The sequence below is a fragment of the Loxodonta africana genome, chromosome 19 (genome assembly GCF_030014295.1).
Source record: "Loxodonta africana isolate mLoxAfr1 chromosome 19, mLoxAfr1.hap2, whole genome shotgun sequence".
NCBI lineage: Eukaryota > Metazoa > Chordata > Mammalia > Proboscidea > Elephantidae > Loxodonta > Loxodonta africana.
Genome location: NC_087360.1, coordinates 70,002,347 through 70,019,264, shown reverse-complemented (window position 1 = coordinate 70,019,264; position 16,918 = coordinate 70,002,347). Strand labels below are relative to the sequence as shown.

General features: G+C 44.3%; 1 protein-coding gene across 7 annotated transcripts in view; it reads left to right on the top strand.

The window, feature by feature from the left end:
- The first annotated feature begins 4,948 nt into the window (after positions 1-4,948).
- RBPMS (RNA binding protein, mRNA processing factor) overlaps positions 4,949-16,918 on the top strand; it is a 202,537-nt gene continuing 190,567 nt past the window's right edge. For 2 of the 7 annotated variants that reach the window (XM_064272836.1, XM_003412553.4), the window contains exon 1: positions 4,972-5,447. In XM_064272836.1, coding sequence (XP_064128906.1) covers positions 5,382-5,447 — 66 coding nt within the window. In that variant the 5' untranslated portion in view covers positions 4,972-5,381. Of the gene's footprint in view, positions 5,448-16,918 lie in introns of all 7 variants that reach the window. The other 5 variants (XM_064272838.1, XM_010592475.3, XM_010592476.3 and 2 more) reach the window with 5 other exon arrangements.

Sequence of the window (16,918 nt, the reverse complement as noted above, 5' to 3'; positions counted from 1 at the left end):
GTCTCCATGTGGCTGCTAGAGCTTCCTCAAATGATTAGAGGGAAGTGATTGGATCTGAGAACTACTTGGGAGGTAAGATCAGGGGGAGACAGTGATGGCCTGGAGGTGAGTGGTGTGAGGGAGGGAGAGGTGTGAGGATGGCAAAAATCAGCAAAGCACATCCTCTGGCCTCAGGACCTTTTTGGTACAGCATAGGATACAGAAGTTAACAATCACAACACATGTGGTAGATACGCAGCCTTCTACCTCAGAGCTAACACAGGTACAAAAACCCATGCCGCACAAATAGCCTCAGAATAGACCTTTAATGTCTGCAATTCTCAGAGACAAACACGTAAGACATAATTACAGGTTTGCATTTCTTAAAGCAAGCCTCCAAATGAACACTGCCAGAGAAACAGAGATGAGTAATAAAAAATACAGGTGTGTACAGTATTTCCCTTTCAATCTAGCATGTCGCCTTGTAGGCCAGACAGCTGTGCGGTAGGGTGGTGGGCAGGGGAAGAAGCAGATGTTACTTGGTCATTAGCCCAATTTTTCCAGGATATAAAATCCCTTCGTTGTCTTATAATTATATTTATGTGTCTGGAAACTATTGCTACTGAGGCGATCTCATGTTTGAAACTTTTCTTCTTTGAAGTAGTGAACAGGTCATAAAGACCATTTATATCCTGACATTTTCCTCCACGCTGTCAAACTCTTTCCCCTCACTCCCAAAGTTTTATAAATAGCAAGAGTCTGTTTATAGATTCTCATTGGGTTTTGTTTGGTAATACGTTACTCTATCATTCTTCTAAATAAGTCTAAACCATGCTTTATGGAAAGGATAAAAAACCGGAATCCCTCTTTTCCTGGCATATAATTCCATCCGTACGTGCTCTTCTGAAAACATCTTCAATTTCACTCTCATCATTGACGGTAATATTCTAGGTCTCCCTGCTTGATTGCAAACTACCTGATGTATCAGAAGGAACCCTGGTGGGGCAATGGATTGCTCGGCTGCTAATAAAAATGACAGTGGTTTGAAACCACCAGCCACACCCCAGGAGAAAGATGTGGCAGTCTGCTTTCTTAAATATTTACACTCTTGGAAACTCTATGGGCAGTTCTACCCTGTCCTTTAGGGTCGCTATGAGTCAAGATCTAATCCATGGCAGTGGGTAACCTGGTGTATCAATTGTTGTTGTTGTTAGGTGCCATTGAGTTGGTTCCGACTCATGGCGACGCTACGTACAACAGAATGGAACACTGTCCGGTCCGGGGCCATTCTATTGTCCAGACTTTGCAAGCATATGAGATCGAAAATACTATGGCTTGGGTCAAGCACACCTTAGTGGCATCTCAAAGGGACATCTGTGCTTTTTAACACTTTAAAAGGTCTTTTACAACAGATTTGCCCAATGAAATACCTTGTTGATTTCTTGACTGCTGCTTCCATGGGCGTTGATGGTGAATCCAAGTAAAACAAAATCCTTGACAACTTCAATCTTTTCTCCGTTTATCATGATGTTGCTCATTGGTCCAGTTGTGAGGATTCTTGTTTTCTTTATGTTGAGGTGTAATCCATACTGAAGGCTGTGGGCTTTGATCTTCATCAGTAAGTGCTTCAAGTCCTCTTCACTTTAAGCAAGCAAGGTTGCATCATCTGTGTGTATTGCAGGTTGTTAATTAGTCTTCCTCCAATCCTGATGCCCCGTTCTTCTTCACACAATCCGGCTTCTTGCATTATCTGCTCAGCATACAGACTGAATAAATACGGTGAGAGGATACAACACTGAGGTGTGTGTCAGGATGTATCAATATAGTGCCGTGATTTTATTTTTTCTTTCTTGAAATCTCGTTAGGTGCCCCACTGTGTACAAGGTCTCTATCTAGAGTCTGCCCCTTGGAACAAAATAATGAGCAGAAATCACTGCCATGACGTTATGGGGGCTCTCCAATCTCAGATGTCCCCACTAATTTGGTCCTTCCTGCCGGATCTTGGAAGGATCTAATTCATTCAGACTAGAGAATCAATAACTGATGACTTAATGTGTTAATTCATTAAAAATTAACTATTGAGTGCTTACTATGTGTTCAGGAGTCCTGGTGTTGCTACGGTTAAGCTCTCAGCTGCTAAGCAAAAGGTTGGTAGTTCGAACCCACTAGAAGCCCTGCGAGAGAAAATGTGGAGATGTAGAGATTACAACCTTGTAAACCCTATGGAGCAGTTCTACTCCGTCCTATAGGATCTCTATGAGTTGGAATCGACTCTACGGCAACAGGCTTGGTTGTTTTTGGACAACGTGTTTGGCACTGTCCAGATATTGGGAATGCAACATTGAACAATCTAGACAAAGATCCTCTCATGAAACCTATTCTTGTTTTTTATCCCGGTTTTTGACTTTTAATAATAGACAAAGTCCTGGCTTGGCTGAAAGACAAAAGAATCAGGTTCTACTCTGAGAATGAAGCTACATTTCCCTGTGTAGGAGGACGTGAGGTTTTCCCAGCATCCTGAACTCACACAACGTATTCCACCTACTCATCAGTGGGGTCTGACTGGAACCATCAATGACCACATCAACTGTCACTTTTCTTGAGCGTTTGCCAGGCTCCAACAAGACAATCCCCTTCTGTGGAGTGTCCTCAGCAACAGGCAGGAATGGCCAAGGAGGACAAAGTTCTGCCATTATTGACCCTCTCTGGGGCCCAAGACCACCACACAATCATTGCTCAGGAAGACATTGCCCCCTTGTGGTCACCTCTAACCTTTATAACTGAGGGAGAAGCTGGCAGTGGAAAGAGCTCCCAGTTAAGACAAATGAATAAACAAAACAAAGACAAGTGAGTTACCAAGTTTTAGGAACAAAATAACCCTTGTCCTTCTCAGCTTCTTTAACTGTAGTTTCAATAAACTCTTGGTTTAGTTTCATCCAGGATTCACTTTGTTACCATAGAGAAATGATATTACGACAGCAATTAAAGAAAAACATTTTTTTTCTTACAGAAGACCTTATCCTTATCAAAATCTTCAGATCACCAAGTAAAACCCAATATGTAAGTCCAAGTATCACTACTGCTTTTCTCTTCATGGTATGCTTGAAGCAAGTATTTTCTACATTTAGACAATTAAACTGCTTTCGACAATTTAAACCAGAATTCTGCAATCACGTTGCTGTGGCGTTGTTTTGGGTATCTTGTCTCCACAACACCACTTTAAACTTCCCAAAGGCAGAGGCCTCATCTGCAAGCCCTACCACACTTGCAACAGCACGTAAACCAGTATACTAGGAACCAGAATGTCCAGTGGGGGAGAAAGAGATAACGTTACAAAAGCAAATAAACAAAAAATAAGTGATTAGAAATTGTGATTTCTGCTGTGAAAGAACAGCATCATTTGAAAGAGAATTCCTAGCAGTGGCAAGCGGGGGGAACCTACTGATGTGGAGTTTTAAACTTATGTTTGCAGCACTCAAGTTGGAAAGCTTAAAGGAGCCAGTATTGGAGAATCCCTCCAAGGCCCAGCAGAAATGGAACTTTTCTTAATAATCATGTTGGCTTCCATATATTGTGAACTTCGGCTGAGCAAGAATGGCTGTTGGGTGCTACATTTTTATCAATCTATCTTGTTACTGTTGGTTCTGATTCATGGCGACTCCATGTGTGTCAGAGAACAACTGCTCTACAGGGTTTTCAAGGGTGTGACCTTTTGGAAGCAGATTGCCAGGCCAGTCTTCCTTGGAGCCTCTGGGTAGGTTCCAACCACAGATGGCTATTAGCCCAGCGCCTAACCTTTTGTGCCACCCACGGGCCCCTCTATCAATCTATAATCTCCTTCAGTTCGCATGACCCTGGGAGATAAACATAGCTATTTCTACTTTACGGAGACTGAAACAGAAGCCATGCAGTCCTTCCAAGGTTGGTGTACAGTGAAGGTTTTTTTTTTTCTTCTGCATGCTTCGAGCCATCTGAAGATCAGCTCTACTGACCTCAAGTTCTGCTTAGAGTGAGGAATGTTCACTTGGCCAACAAATATTTATTAAGTGCCTACTATATACCAGGTAGTGTATTTAAATAGCCGTGGGATTAAAAAGATAAACAGGGCACGGTCTTTGTCTTCTTGGAAGAAACTCCGGGAAGAGTGAGGAAAACAGCCAGGTAAACAAATAATTCCAAAGAGCCTGGTAAGGGCTGTGGGAGGTCTGAACAAGAGCTATGAGGAGCCCAGAGAGCAGCAGCCCGTGCAAGGAGGCTGGAGAGGCTTCGGTGGACCGGACGTTCGTGGTGGGCTTGAAACTGCGCTTTAAAAAGCCGGTTGGGAGCAGGCTGCCCCAGGGTGTCTCTCCAGTTCCTTCAGGCCGTCATTTCAAACTGCTGGCTGAAGGGAAGAAGTGTGCCTAAACGAGTAGTAAAAGGGGGTAGACTCAGGGACAGGGGTGCAAATCCCTCGCGGAAAGCCAGCAAGCTAAAGTAGCACACCCCAGTTCCCGCTCTCCGCACTGGCAGGGCCTGTTTCCCCGAAGCCCCTCTCCAAGCTCACGCGCACGGACACGCGAATTCGCAACTCGGGCCCCGCTCGGCCGTGGGGCGCAGCGGAGCCCGTGAGCCCGCGGCGCTGACCTTCCCCCCCTCCGGTGCCTTCGCCCTCGGACCTACCGCGAAGTCGCGGGCTGGGGTCGGCCGCTCCCGCCCGCCGCACGCCGCCCCTCCCCGGCGCGCGCCATCCGGCCGCCCGGCAGCCGCCCTCGGTGCAGCCCCTCCTCCCGCGGGGGGCTCCGTGGTCCCGGTCCCGTCCCTCAGGGCTGAAGCCCGCAGCCCACGTCCTGGGAGGGCGGAGGGAGGAGGAGGGGAGAGGAGGGCAGAGGGGAGGGAGGAAGGCGAGAGAAAGGAGGCTGCTCCGATCGCGTCCGCCCAGAGCCAGCCAGCAGCGCGCACTCGGCGGCTCTCCGGCCCCTGCGCCCCAGCCGCCCCGAGCCCGCGCCCGGCGCCCGCACCAGCTGCTCCTCTCGGGCGCCCCTCGCGCTCCCCGCTCCAGCGCCCGCAGGCTCGGCAGCGCGGCCCCGGCCCCAACTCCAGCCCCAGGCTTTCCTCCTTCCTTCCCTCGCGCCCGCCGGCCCGCCCTCCAGGTCTCACTCCCGGGTCCCGATTGTCTCCGTTCCCTTCTCAGTCCGCCCTTGCCCTCGCCCTGCCCGGTCTCTCCCTCGCACTTCCTGAGTCGCCGGCCGCCGCAGCCTCGCCGCGCCGCGGGAGCCCGCGCAGCCGCTGCCCCAGCTCCAGCCTCCGCAGCCGGCGGCGCCCCACCCGAGGGAGCCCCGGTGCCCCGGGAAGGGAAGAGTGGGCGAGCGCGCCCTCGCCCAGCCCCGCGCCCCAGCCCCGCCCGGGAAGAAAGGACCGGGAAGATGAACAACGGCAGCAAAGCCGAGAAGGAGAACACCCCGAGCGAGGCCAACCTTCAGGAGGAAGAGGTACCGAGTGGCCCGGAGCGGTGGTGGGTGCGACCGGGGGCGCGAGCCGCTGGCTTTCTCCAAAGTGCCGGGAGGGAGAAGCCGGCGGGGCGCGGGCGCTTGTCCCGGGGCGACGGGCTGTGTGCCCCTGGAGGTTTGAAATATTGTCCTTGCCCCAAGACACAACCCCACAATTTGGCCCCGGAAGGGTGTATCTTTGGAGTGTGTTTTTGTGTGTCCACGCGCGTCTGCGTGCCTAAAATTGCGTAACTTTGAGGACTTCTCGGAGACTTCTCTAAGTATAATGATCAGCTTTGTTTGCTTGGGATTTTAAAAGAGGAATTGAGAGGTGACTCCTGGGTGACCTCAGATTATTAGGACCCGCAGGGTCAGGGTTTAGTTCTGCGTTTGAGATTGGAAGTTATAGTGTGTGGGTGTTGTAAGAAAGGCGGGGACAAGTTCTCGTTAAAAGATACCTTCTGTCCCCCGCCCCCCTCCCTTTCGGTGTTAAAAGTTCTTGGTGAAAAATCTTTCAAGCGGAGGCATTTTGGTTGAATAGATAACTCATTAGCCTCATTCTTTGATGAGTCAAAGACCCCGAACCTGGGCAGTTAGCTTTTGCAAATTTAGGGACGATGGAGATGTGGGAAGACGAATAAAAGGGTTAAAAACCTAACAGTTCACCAAATGACCCTTGAGGCTATTTCTGAACATAAATTTTAAGTGATTTGTCGGTAGTAACGGTAGAACTTTGCGGCTGCGAAGCGTTCCTTTGGTGGAAACAACAAAGCTCAGTAAATGTAGGGAGGGACTCAAACTTTTCAGGATTTTGTATATAGGATATTTGTGGTACCCTATTAAATAGCTCCGTTCAGGCAGGTACAGAATCTAGGATGCAAAGAATAATATTTTTCTCTTACTTTTTAAGATCTCAATCGCCTGAATTCTTAAACATTTTAAGAGTTTGTGCAAATGCTAGAAAGTATGTGTCTAGATCTGACCTAGATACCATTGTCAGGTCTTGCATCCTAATGTATAAGGTGAATACAGTGGTAAGCCAATTCAGAGTGATTCAGAAACTGAGATTATTATTGTAATACTGTGTGTGCAAACAAATTCAGATAGTGAAACCAAACGTGGGGGAATTCATTAATACACACAAGCCAGCTGGATATTGTCTGTCTGTTATATGGGAACCACTTCAACGTGGAAGATAGAGAACTAAGACAATGTAAAATGATGGAAAATAAATGTAGGATTCTCCTCTTTAACGTTTGTATGATAGTGCAACCTAGGTGAATTGTGGTGAGATGAAAATTGCCTTTTCACTTGAGGAAATTATCTATTTTATGATGAAGTATTATTTTGAAAAGTTTTCTTCGCATGTTTTATTACAAGCGAAGTAATACTACTGATATTTCTTTCCTTTTTCAAAGAGCTGGAGATTTGAATCGCAAGTTCCACTTTTTTTTTTTTTTTACTGGTTGCTTTGCTATTTATTTCCCTATCACTTAAGTAAAATTTAAAAAATGATGGCAAGTTTGTATTTTTAAGGATTGCAATGTGTTTAATCCGCTTAACACACCAAGACAATCATTGCTTTCGTTAGATATTTGTTTCACTTACATGGGCAATCTCTTTACTTCTAGGGGTAAAAACAGATAGTACGAAACCATCTTTCTCTCATCATCCAGTTGTGAAAACTTGTAATTGGGAAAAAGTTGATCAGGCACACCAAAGATTATTTTTTGCTTTTGGTAGGCAGCAAAAGAAGTTTGAGTGTTCCAAAAACATGACCCACTTAATGAAATTAAGCAGAGAAAAGTCACATTTTTCTGCTGGACCTGTCTCAACTGCTGCCAGGACTGAGGTTAGGCTGCCTTGTTCCTGAGAGCCTTACCATTAATGTGTGTGAAATTGCACACCAATACAACCACAGGCAAGCTCGGGACAGTGACCGCCTCCTACCTGCCCAGTTGCCCTGTCTGTGTTCCTCTTCAGGTAGGAATGACATGTGGCTCTAAGAAAGTGTCACTATGTTTATCAAAACTTTTGTTATTTTAAAAATAGGTGGGGAGCCTCAGGAAGATTTCAGAACTCCGGTTGTACAAGAGATGGGGTGTATAAAACACACACCGTGAAGACCGGGTCTGTGTTAGGAATTCAGGAAAAGAAAATAGTGGCCCTGAATAATCCAGGAAATTTTGCTCCAGTTTCCAGTTTTGGGTTTTGTTTGTTTTTCGAAGACTCCTAACCCCCTTTTCTCCCCTAACCGTGAAAGCCACAAGTAAAATAAATGGTATTTGGTGAGTTCCATTAATGTCTTGACATGATACAAAACCACCACACACAGGACTCTCTCCCTGCCCACCCACTGGATCAGCAGTTCTTTCTCAAACACATTTAAAAGCCTTGGCAAAGGACTCTAGTAAACAGAACACACACATATAAAATGTATATATGACGCACAGCGACAAGAGAGGAAAAATGTGTTTTGTTGTAGTTTCTCATGGCTGTTGAACTGACATGGAAAAGTGAGTCCAATCCTAAAGAGCAAATAGTTTATTTCACAGATTCATCAGAGGTTTATTTATATATATATTTTCTATTTTTTTTAAAAGTGGGCTCCTTTTAACATTCAGTATATTTTATCCCTGTTTGAAAGTGTTGCATGCTTACTGTGAAGCCGCAATGATGCCGAAACACTGATTTAGGGCCGGTTGTATAGAATGATCATTTTTGCAGCTTTTTTAGGGTTGGAAATATTTGAGAACTTGGGCAGGACGTGTACTTTTGCTTTGGATAGCATTGAAAACTTTGAGGAAAAATCATTTTAAGTTGTGGCTAGCCAACTGTGTAAGAGATCTAGGTAATACATCTGGCCTTCTGGTTTCTAGAGTGTTACAGCTGTTCTTATACAAGTTGTCCTTGTAAAGAAAAACTAGTTGTTGAGCTGTGGGGGTCTGAGATTTATAAGGCGTACTATGTGTATAACCAGAAAAAACCAAACCCACTGTGGTCATGTCGATTCCAACTCATAGCGACCCTATAGGACAGAGTAGAAGTGCCCCATAGGATTTCTAAGGAGCTGCTGTTGGATTCGAACTGCCAGCTGTTTGGTTAGCAGCCAAATGCTTAACCACTGCACCACCAGGGCCCCACTATATGTATCAAAAACCAAGCCTAGTGACATTGAGTCGATTATAGGGCTTAATATATGTATCAGATCGTTTTTTACATCATTTTATGAATAAAATAATTGCTAGAATTTGCTTCTAATTTGGGTCCATATAATACTCTTAAAACACCTTTGGCAGTTTGCACCTGATCAGGCTTTATTACTAATAAATAATATGTAAGCCATAAACTCATTTAAGTTTATGACCATTTATGGTAAGTTTCTTCTTTCTTCTTAATGTAGTCAAATATACTAAAACGTTTTCTCTCTAAAGAAATAATGTGTTGATCACTGACTTTTCCAATAGAAGTGTCTTTTATGGAAAGTGGATAAATAGGTAATTTGGTTTGATTTTTATTTTATCCAGGTCATGGGGTACTTTTCAGGCAGATTATAAATCATTTCTAAAAAGCGTTTTTATTATGTGGAGGCACTGGCGTTAAATGGAGTCATTTTTCTTAAATTGCTTTCACGGAACCGACTTGTACCTAAAATAAAACCGAAAAAGCAAAAAACTGGGCCCTATTTTTTTTTATTGGAATATTGATCGAAAAGACGTCTGGCAGATGTTGAGTAGAAATCCTGTAAGGACAATTCTTCAGAGGTTAATATGCGTCTTTACTTTGCATTCCGCCTTTTGAAGTGTTTAGTAATTCTGCCCAAATACTGGGGTTGTAAAGAAAATCATTTCGTATAATTGGCACAGAGAAAGGGCATCATGTCATTTGGATGTGGCCACTCACATTGAGTGTTAAGATTAACTGACATTATGGCTTTGGGAAAGTACAGAAAAGTCTTAGTTTAATTGCGTTTGGAGTCTGTTATGCCAAATCAAATATATTATGATAAACTTATATTTCAGTCGTAGAGTAGGATTTGTTGACAATATTTTGGATGAAGGTGTAGTGACCTTATGGTAACATGATGCTGTCACACCACTGACAGCCCGCCATGCACTTTGAGTTACTTTTCCGGGGGCGGTTTTAGAATTTCTCTTATAGGCCATTATGGACCAGTGCAGCCCGCCTTTATCCAATGACCTTTGTTTTCAGGCTAAATAGCCTGTATGGCATATAGGTCCTTTGTGGAGATACTTTCATATCATCTGTGAAGGTTTATATTAATTTTTGCTTCGAGGATAAAAGTGTTCAGAGCTGAAGGACTTTGTCATTATATATCAAAACGTGTTCAAGCCCTTTGATTCAGTAACTTTGTTTTTAGGAATTTACCCTAAAGAAATAGTAAGCATGCACAAAGATTGATTTATAGGAATGATTATTTCACAGTTACTTATGATAGTGAAAATTCACAACTTTCTGATACTTTTCTACATTTTCTAAATGTTCTAAAATGAACATGTCAATAAAAATAATTGATGGTGTCTTTGCTTTGAAGATTTCATTAAATTTCCCTGCAGTATCTGTAAACCAGAAAAACCAAACCCGTTGCCCTTGTGTTGATTCTGACCCTGTAGGACAGAGTAGAACTGCCCCATAGGGTTTCCAAGGAGCAGCTGGTGGGTTTGAACCACCAACCTCGTGGTTAGTAGCCGAGCTCTTAACCCTTGATCTACCACAGCTTCTGGAATATCTGTAGACGTCACAGAGCCATCGGGTTGGTCATACTCGGTTTTGTTCACAGGCCTTGCTGCAGGGCTCCTCTTCCTCATAGCCGTTCTTCATGATGCTTATCACAGTCATTTTTTTATCCTGGGTCATTGTAGTCGTCTTTAGCTGCCTTCCTTGTTCTAACATTCTTTCTCAACCCATTCTTGTACTGCGAATCCTATGATGCCTGAAATCCTTCAGCAGTACTCCGGTCTCCTCAAAATAAAGACCAAGCTTGGCTTAGCATTCAGGATTTCCTGAATGTATCTCTATGCTCTGTAAACCATTTGCTTCAGCAAACAGGTGCCCAATAGCTTTCAACCTCTTTCTTCCTCTTTTATTCTCTTGCTCCAGCCTGAGCTGCTTTCAAGGCAGGATTCATGTTTCAGCTTACATTTTGAAGGATGCCCTCACCTGAAAAGCCCCATCCCAGAGATGTCTTTTCCTCAGAATTCAGTAGAAGTTACTTTCTGTTATGCCTGTTTCTGGAGATATCTCCTGGATTGCCAGGATTTTTTTTTTTCTTTTAAGATCTGTGTCATCTTTTTACAGTATTCCTAGCACTCAACACCAAACCAAACCTAACTGATTCATATCAGCCATGTGTACAATGGAACAAAACACTGCCTGGTCCGCAATCATTGCTATGCTTGAGCCCATTGTTGCAGCCACTGTGTCAGTCCATCTCATAGAGGGTCTTCCTCTTTTTCACTGACCCTCTACTTTACCAATCATGATGTCCTTCTCTAGGGACCGGTCACTCCTGACAACATGCCCAAAGTACTTGAGACAAAGTCTTGCCATCTGTGCTTCTAAAGAGCACTCTGGCTGTACTTTTTCCAAGACAGATTTGTTCGTTCTTCTGGCAGTCCATGGTATACTCAATATTCTTCATCAATACCCTAATTCAAAGGTATCAAGTTTTTCTTTGGTCTTCCATATTTATTGTCCAGCTTTTACATACGTACAAGGCGATTGAACATACCATGGCTTGGATCAGGTGTACCTTAGTAACACCTTGAAGTCACATACTTGTTTTTTATCACTTTAAAAGAGGTCTTTTGCATTAGATTTGCCCAATACAAAGCATCTTTTGATTTCTTGACTGCTGCTTCCGTGGACGTTGATTGTGGATCTAAGTAAAATGAAATCCTTGACTTCGGTCTTTTCTCTGTTTATCATGATGTTGCTTATAAGCAGCTAACACAAGTATACAAGTATTATCCTTTATACATACATGATTTATAGACACATCCTTATTAATGAGGTTGGTGATTCTGACTTCACGTAGGTCAGCTGTTCAGAAGCAGCCACTTGTTTCGTAATGTTGAGGGTCTCTTGCCCACTAGGGATTTAGAGAAGTCATGGATGGCCCAGTGGAAACATTCTCTGCCTTCCTCTTCATCTGTACCCTTCCTTTAAGTGCACAGGTGGGCACAGGTAAGCATGCTTGGTCCCTCAGGCAGCCAGCCACGAGGTACCGTTGAGTTTTTCATCATTAGAATTTGATTTGACCTCTTTGACGAGGGCTTCCGGTAGCCTTGGTTAGGTGGAAGGGCACGGAGCTCCCTGCGTTCCCAAACAAGCCTGCTCTGTGTGACAGTCACTCTGGAATGTTTGTGTTCAGTTTCATTTGGCACCTTAGTGTCTGCCTAGGGGTAGAGGAAAGGGAATGCAAATGTTTCTTGCAAACAGTGCTTGCTTTGGTCAAAGAGAAAACGAAAGAAGGAACGAGGAAAATGGGAACCTTAATGGCTGTAGCAAAAGCGGCTGCCTGACTCGGTGGGCTTGAGGCCACCTGGGACCAGGTAATAAATAGAGGCCAAAGTTGAGAAGAGGATGTTGGAGCACCACGGCCCTGACAGGGATGAGCTCGTTTGACATTTGGGGATAACTTGGGTACAACTCCTCACACTCGTCCCAACTTTAAAGAGTACTGGGGGGATATTTTTGGAGCCCTGGTGGCACAGTGGTTAAGAACTCAGCTGCTAACCAAAAGGTCAGCAGTTCGAATCTACCACCAGCAGCTCCTTGGCAACCCTATGTGGGTAGTTCTCCTCTGTCCTATAGGGTCACTATGAGTCAGAATCAACTCGACAGCGTGGGTAGGCAGAGGTATCAGAAAAAGGAAAATGGGGAAACATTTGAGCCTGTGAAATCTTCGGAAATCTTTTTATTCATCCAGTCAAGAAATAATACATGGCGAACATTTATTGAGTCGTTTCTGTGTGGCAGGTACCGGCCAGGCACGCTCCATGTGTTATCTGATTTCATCCTCACAACAGGCTCTTACGGGGAAGCAGCTGAGGCCCTGAGAGGTTAAACAGCCTGCACTCCAGTGCAGATTCTGGGGAGGCCAAGATGGATGAGAGGCCATTCCTGCCCTGAAGCTGCTCACAGCTTAATGGTGATGCCCTGTGTAAACAAACAAGTATCGTAAACTACGGCATTAAAAGTTGAGGTGCTTGTTTGATTTGGGAACACAGCCAGCTCTGAGGAGGGCTTGATGGGGCTGTGTCAGAGAAAGCTTTAAAGAAGAGGTGACATTCGAGCTAAGTCTCAGGGAGACTTCAGTCAGATGAGGAAAGGGTTGTAGCAGTGGGGAGAAGATGGTCCAGACAAAAAGATCAGCCCTGTACAAACATAAACTAGTTGCCATCGAGCTGATTCTGACTCATGGCGACCCCTATGTGTGTCAGAGTAGAACTGCACCCTGTAGGGTTTTCAACGGCTGATTTTTCAGTAGTAGGTTGCCAGGCCTTTCTTCTGAGGAGCGCTTGCACACGTTAGCCGTTGACACCATCCAGGGAATTCGCTTTTGAGGAAAGGCGACCAAGGCTTGACAGGAGAGGAGGAGAAGAAGTAAGGCTGAAACTGGAGAGGGAGGTGTGGGCCAGTCATACGACAGAGGAGTTTGCATTTCACACCGGGATGGTCTAGACTGTACCCTGTGATTGGGGAGCTGGAATGGTTGTACAGCAGAGATAAGGATCCTGGACTTTCCAGAGGGAAAGGGGATGGTGGAAGGTTCTGGAATAGCTGAAGAGAAAATCAGTGAGGCCACTGCTACAAGAATCTGGGTCTCAACGTGAGATAGTGGCTGGCAATGGTGAATGAGAGGAAGAGAGACTCAGGAGGCGTTCAGAGGCCTTGACAACTGTTAGGTGTGCGGCTGAGAAGACTAGGAGACATCCATAAGCTCTCGGGGTCTCTCCTTTGGACGCCAGGCTAAGTGGCAGTTGTGTTTGTACAAATACAAGATAGAGAGGTCGATAGGGGAAGGAGGTAACTAGGGAGGGAAGATGGTGAGAGTTTGAGATGCAGAGGCGAGCTCTTATTTTGAATACATGTCCATTTTTCACAAGCAGTTAAGGGATTTTTAGCCAGCAATTGAAAATATGGGGGAAATATGAATGAGAATGCCCTGGAAATTGAAGCGAGGTGTGGAACCCAAGTTCTTAGGAAACCTTGTGAAGGTAGGCGAGAAAAGGTAGAAAATTTACTTAAATCTGAAGCCAGGGAGGGAGTGGGAGAATCGGAAATTCTCGGGAAAAATTGAAATGTTTTTTAAAAGCACTCTTTAATTTACGTACATAAAAAGGTATTCTATATAATCTGCCTAGTTATAATATGTTTTGCTATACTTATCTATTTGAAAGCTTCAGGGGAAAGCTTTAGAAAAATACAGGTATATTACAGAGTTCTCCTCATGCCCTTTTTTGCTTTCATCGAGTCTCAAGAAATTGTTTTCCTCGAAAACTTGCAATTCTTTTCCCAATTTTGTACCTAAAAAAGAAGATCAATCCACCATTAAGTCTGTAGGTGGGCTTGGGAAGTAAAGGTGGAAGGTCCGAAGAGGCTGACCTTACCCTACTGTGTCTCTATAAGAAAAAAATTCTCCAAGTTGCTTTGTCTTTTGTGAATTCACTGGGGAGAAAGAGTAGACTGAGCCTGTGGCCAGCAGCTTGAAGTCATCTGTTCTGTTGGTCATCTTTTCAGTTTATTTGTTACCTTTTATGCCCAGAAGGGGTAGGAAAGTAGTTCAGGGACTTTACAAAGAAAACAACAACTCGCATTTGTGTTTCTATCAGCTTTAACCCTGCTGCCACCATTATGATGCAAGTTATGTAGAATACTAAAAAAGGAAATGGTAGCCATAAAGGCCAATCACACCAGGAAGGTAGATCAAAATTCCAGATTGCAATACAGTATTTCCAAGAGCAGTGGGTTTTTTTTTGATACAGTATTGTTACACAAATTTAAAATGCAAGCGGAATGGCTGGGTGGCCCAGCTCAATCCAGTCAGCCACAAGCATTTTGCTAAGAACTCTGCGAGCCTCAAAATGAAGGTGCCTTTCACCAACCTACGAAAATAAGTTCGAGATCAACTTTCACTAATTAATCTTTATTTCTCATGAGTTGGCTTTTAGTAATGTGCCTCTGATTTTCCCAAATTCTTACGCCACCAGGTAGATACGCTGGCTAGTGGCCAGCATTATCCTAAGTGAAATCCTGAAGATTTAAAAAAAAAAAAAAATTCTTCTTGAGTCCCTGGGATCCTGTTTTGTGAAATTTCTTCTTATGCCCACCTAGAAGATGGATAGCTAAGTCCTCGTGGGAGAAGGTGCAGTTCAGAAAGTGCTATCTAAACACAGAAGTACCAGAATTTCCTTTGTGTTCGGAAGGGAAGTGCTACAAAAGTGTAATTACTTTACCCAGCATGTGTGAGCTACAGGACTTAAAATGTGTGAGTTTCCTAAGAGGCATCTGTTTTTAAATACAGTATCCCTCCCAGCCGGCAGGATGTGATGGGGGGTGGGGGCAGGGGACATGCATTTCCGTCCTGTGCCTGCCCTGGGATGCAGGGTGAAGGGGCGCTGAAATTGTTGGTAATTGCTGTTCCTCGGGCCCTGGTTTATCAGAGTTGGAAGAAACAAGAAAAACGATGGAGTGCGGGAATCTGATCGGCTGCTAGTAAGCCAAACCTGTGTTCTGATTCTGCCTTCTCCCCTCTCCACCTACCGAAGCCCAATTTCCTCTTTTCTAGGACCTCCAAGCGTTTTCCCTGTAATGGGCAAAAGAACTTTTAGAGCTAACACTGAGACCATTTTTGTTGCAAAAAATTTCCGTTTTAATCTTACTTCTCTTGAGAAAATGCATGAGAGAAAACTGGAGGGAGAATTGAAGATCAGATGCAAATCCAAATGAAATCAAACTTGTAACATTTATGGCTTTTTGCATATTAATTTGGCTAACTGGCCCAGCATTTAGTGAACAGTGTGCAGCCTGTGTTTTTTAACATTGCTGTTTAACAAGCCAGATGAAGGGTTACCACCCTAGTTTCGTAGCTGAGAAAGCTGAGGTTCTGAGAGATTAGTGTGAGGTTTTACAGCTGGTGCGGAGGAACGTAAAATTCTCTGGAGAAACACAGGCTTCACTTGACTGGGGCCTTGCTCATCTCTCTGACCTCATCCACCACAAATCATAGCCTCCTTCATTATGCCTCAGCTACCTGGAGGTAACTAAAACTTGCCAAACTTGTTCCTGCCTCAGGGCCTTTATGCTTGCCTTTCCCTTGGCCTGCAGAACCCTATCCCAGATGTTTACGAGGCAGAGGCATTCTTGTCACTCATTCAGATCTCAGTTCAAATGTCATCCCAAAGAGGGCTTTAATCTCCAAATTTAAAGTAGCCCCACTAGTACATCCTTCTTATTTTAGTTTAGAGATTTTGTCCTGACTCACTAGCATTACCTTGTTCGGATTTCACTCATTTACAATTCGTCCTGCACCCCGAAATGGGACTCCCTGGCAGCAGGCACCTTCTCTATATTGTTTAAGGCTGTGACCCCCAATTCCCAGAACAATGCCCGGAACTGGTCAATACACTTACTTGCTAAATAACCGGAATACAAACCAGCTCATCAATTTCTGAAGCCTATACAATATTTTTTACAATATACCACATGGTCATAAATCTCTCTTAGCATTTTTTAGATTAAATTTTAATTATTGCTGTCTGTTCATTTCTGGATCTCCATCCCTTTCCCCACTTAATTACGTCAGAAACTTCAACTATCATCTCACCTGCTTTTAAGGGTAAATGCTAACTAGCCCCTTTATTGGGGGTATGGAGCGGTTTTTCACACATCAAGGAATCCTCCCCTTTGTCCGATTAGAATGGAAGCCTACTACATAATTCTAGAGAACTGGGAGTGAAATGTGGGCCTAGAATGTAGTGAGAAGCCTGTAAGTAAAAACAGGGCGAGATGAAGTACTTAATGTCATGATTCCTGTTTTGCAGTTGTGACTCTTGGGTTGCAAATGTTTATGTTAATAAACCAGGTTGAATGGGTTTGGAGATTTAGCTCTTGTTGCTCTCCTCCTCAGCCAACAAAGTAAAAAAAATAGGTAGTTCAGGATAATGCCGGCTGTAGCTGGACCCATCTAGCCTATAAGCACCTGTTTGTGTTAGCCATGAGGGAGCATCTAATTTGTTTTGTGTGAACCCTTACAGAGGTACCCACAGCCACAATTTATGCCGCTTGTCAGCCTCACAGACTCAAGAACTGTTTTTCTTCATTGTAAAGCAGAACAAATGACAGACAGTTCAGGATGAAAGAAATGTAAGTCCTCATTACTTTGGGCATCAGACTGGCAAACCGCTTGCTAATCGAGCAGACCGATGTAGTAATGAAAATGGGGGCCA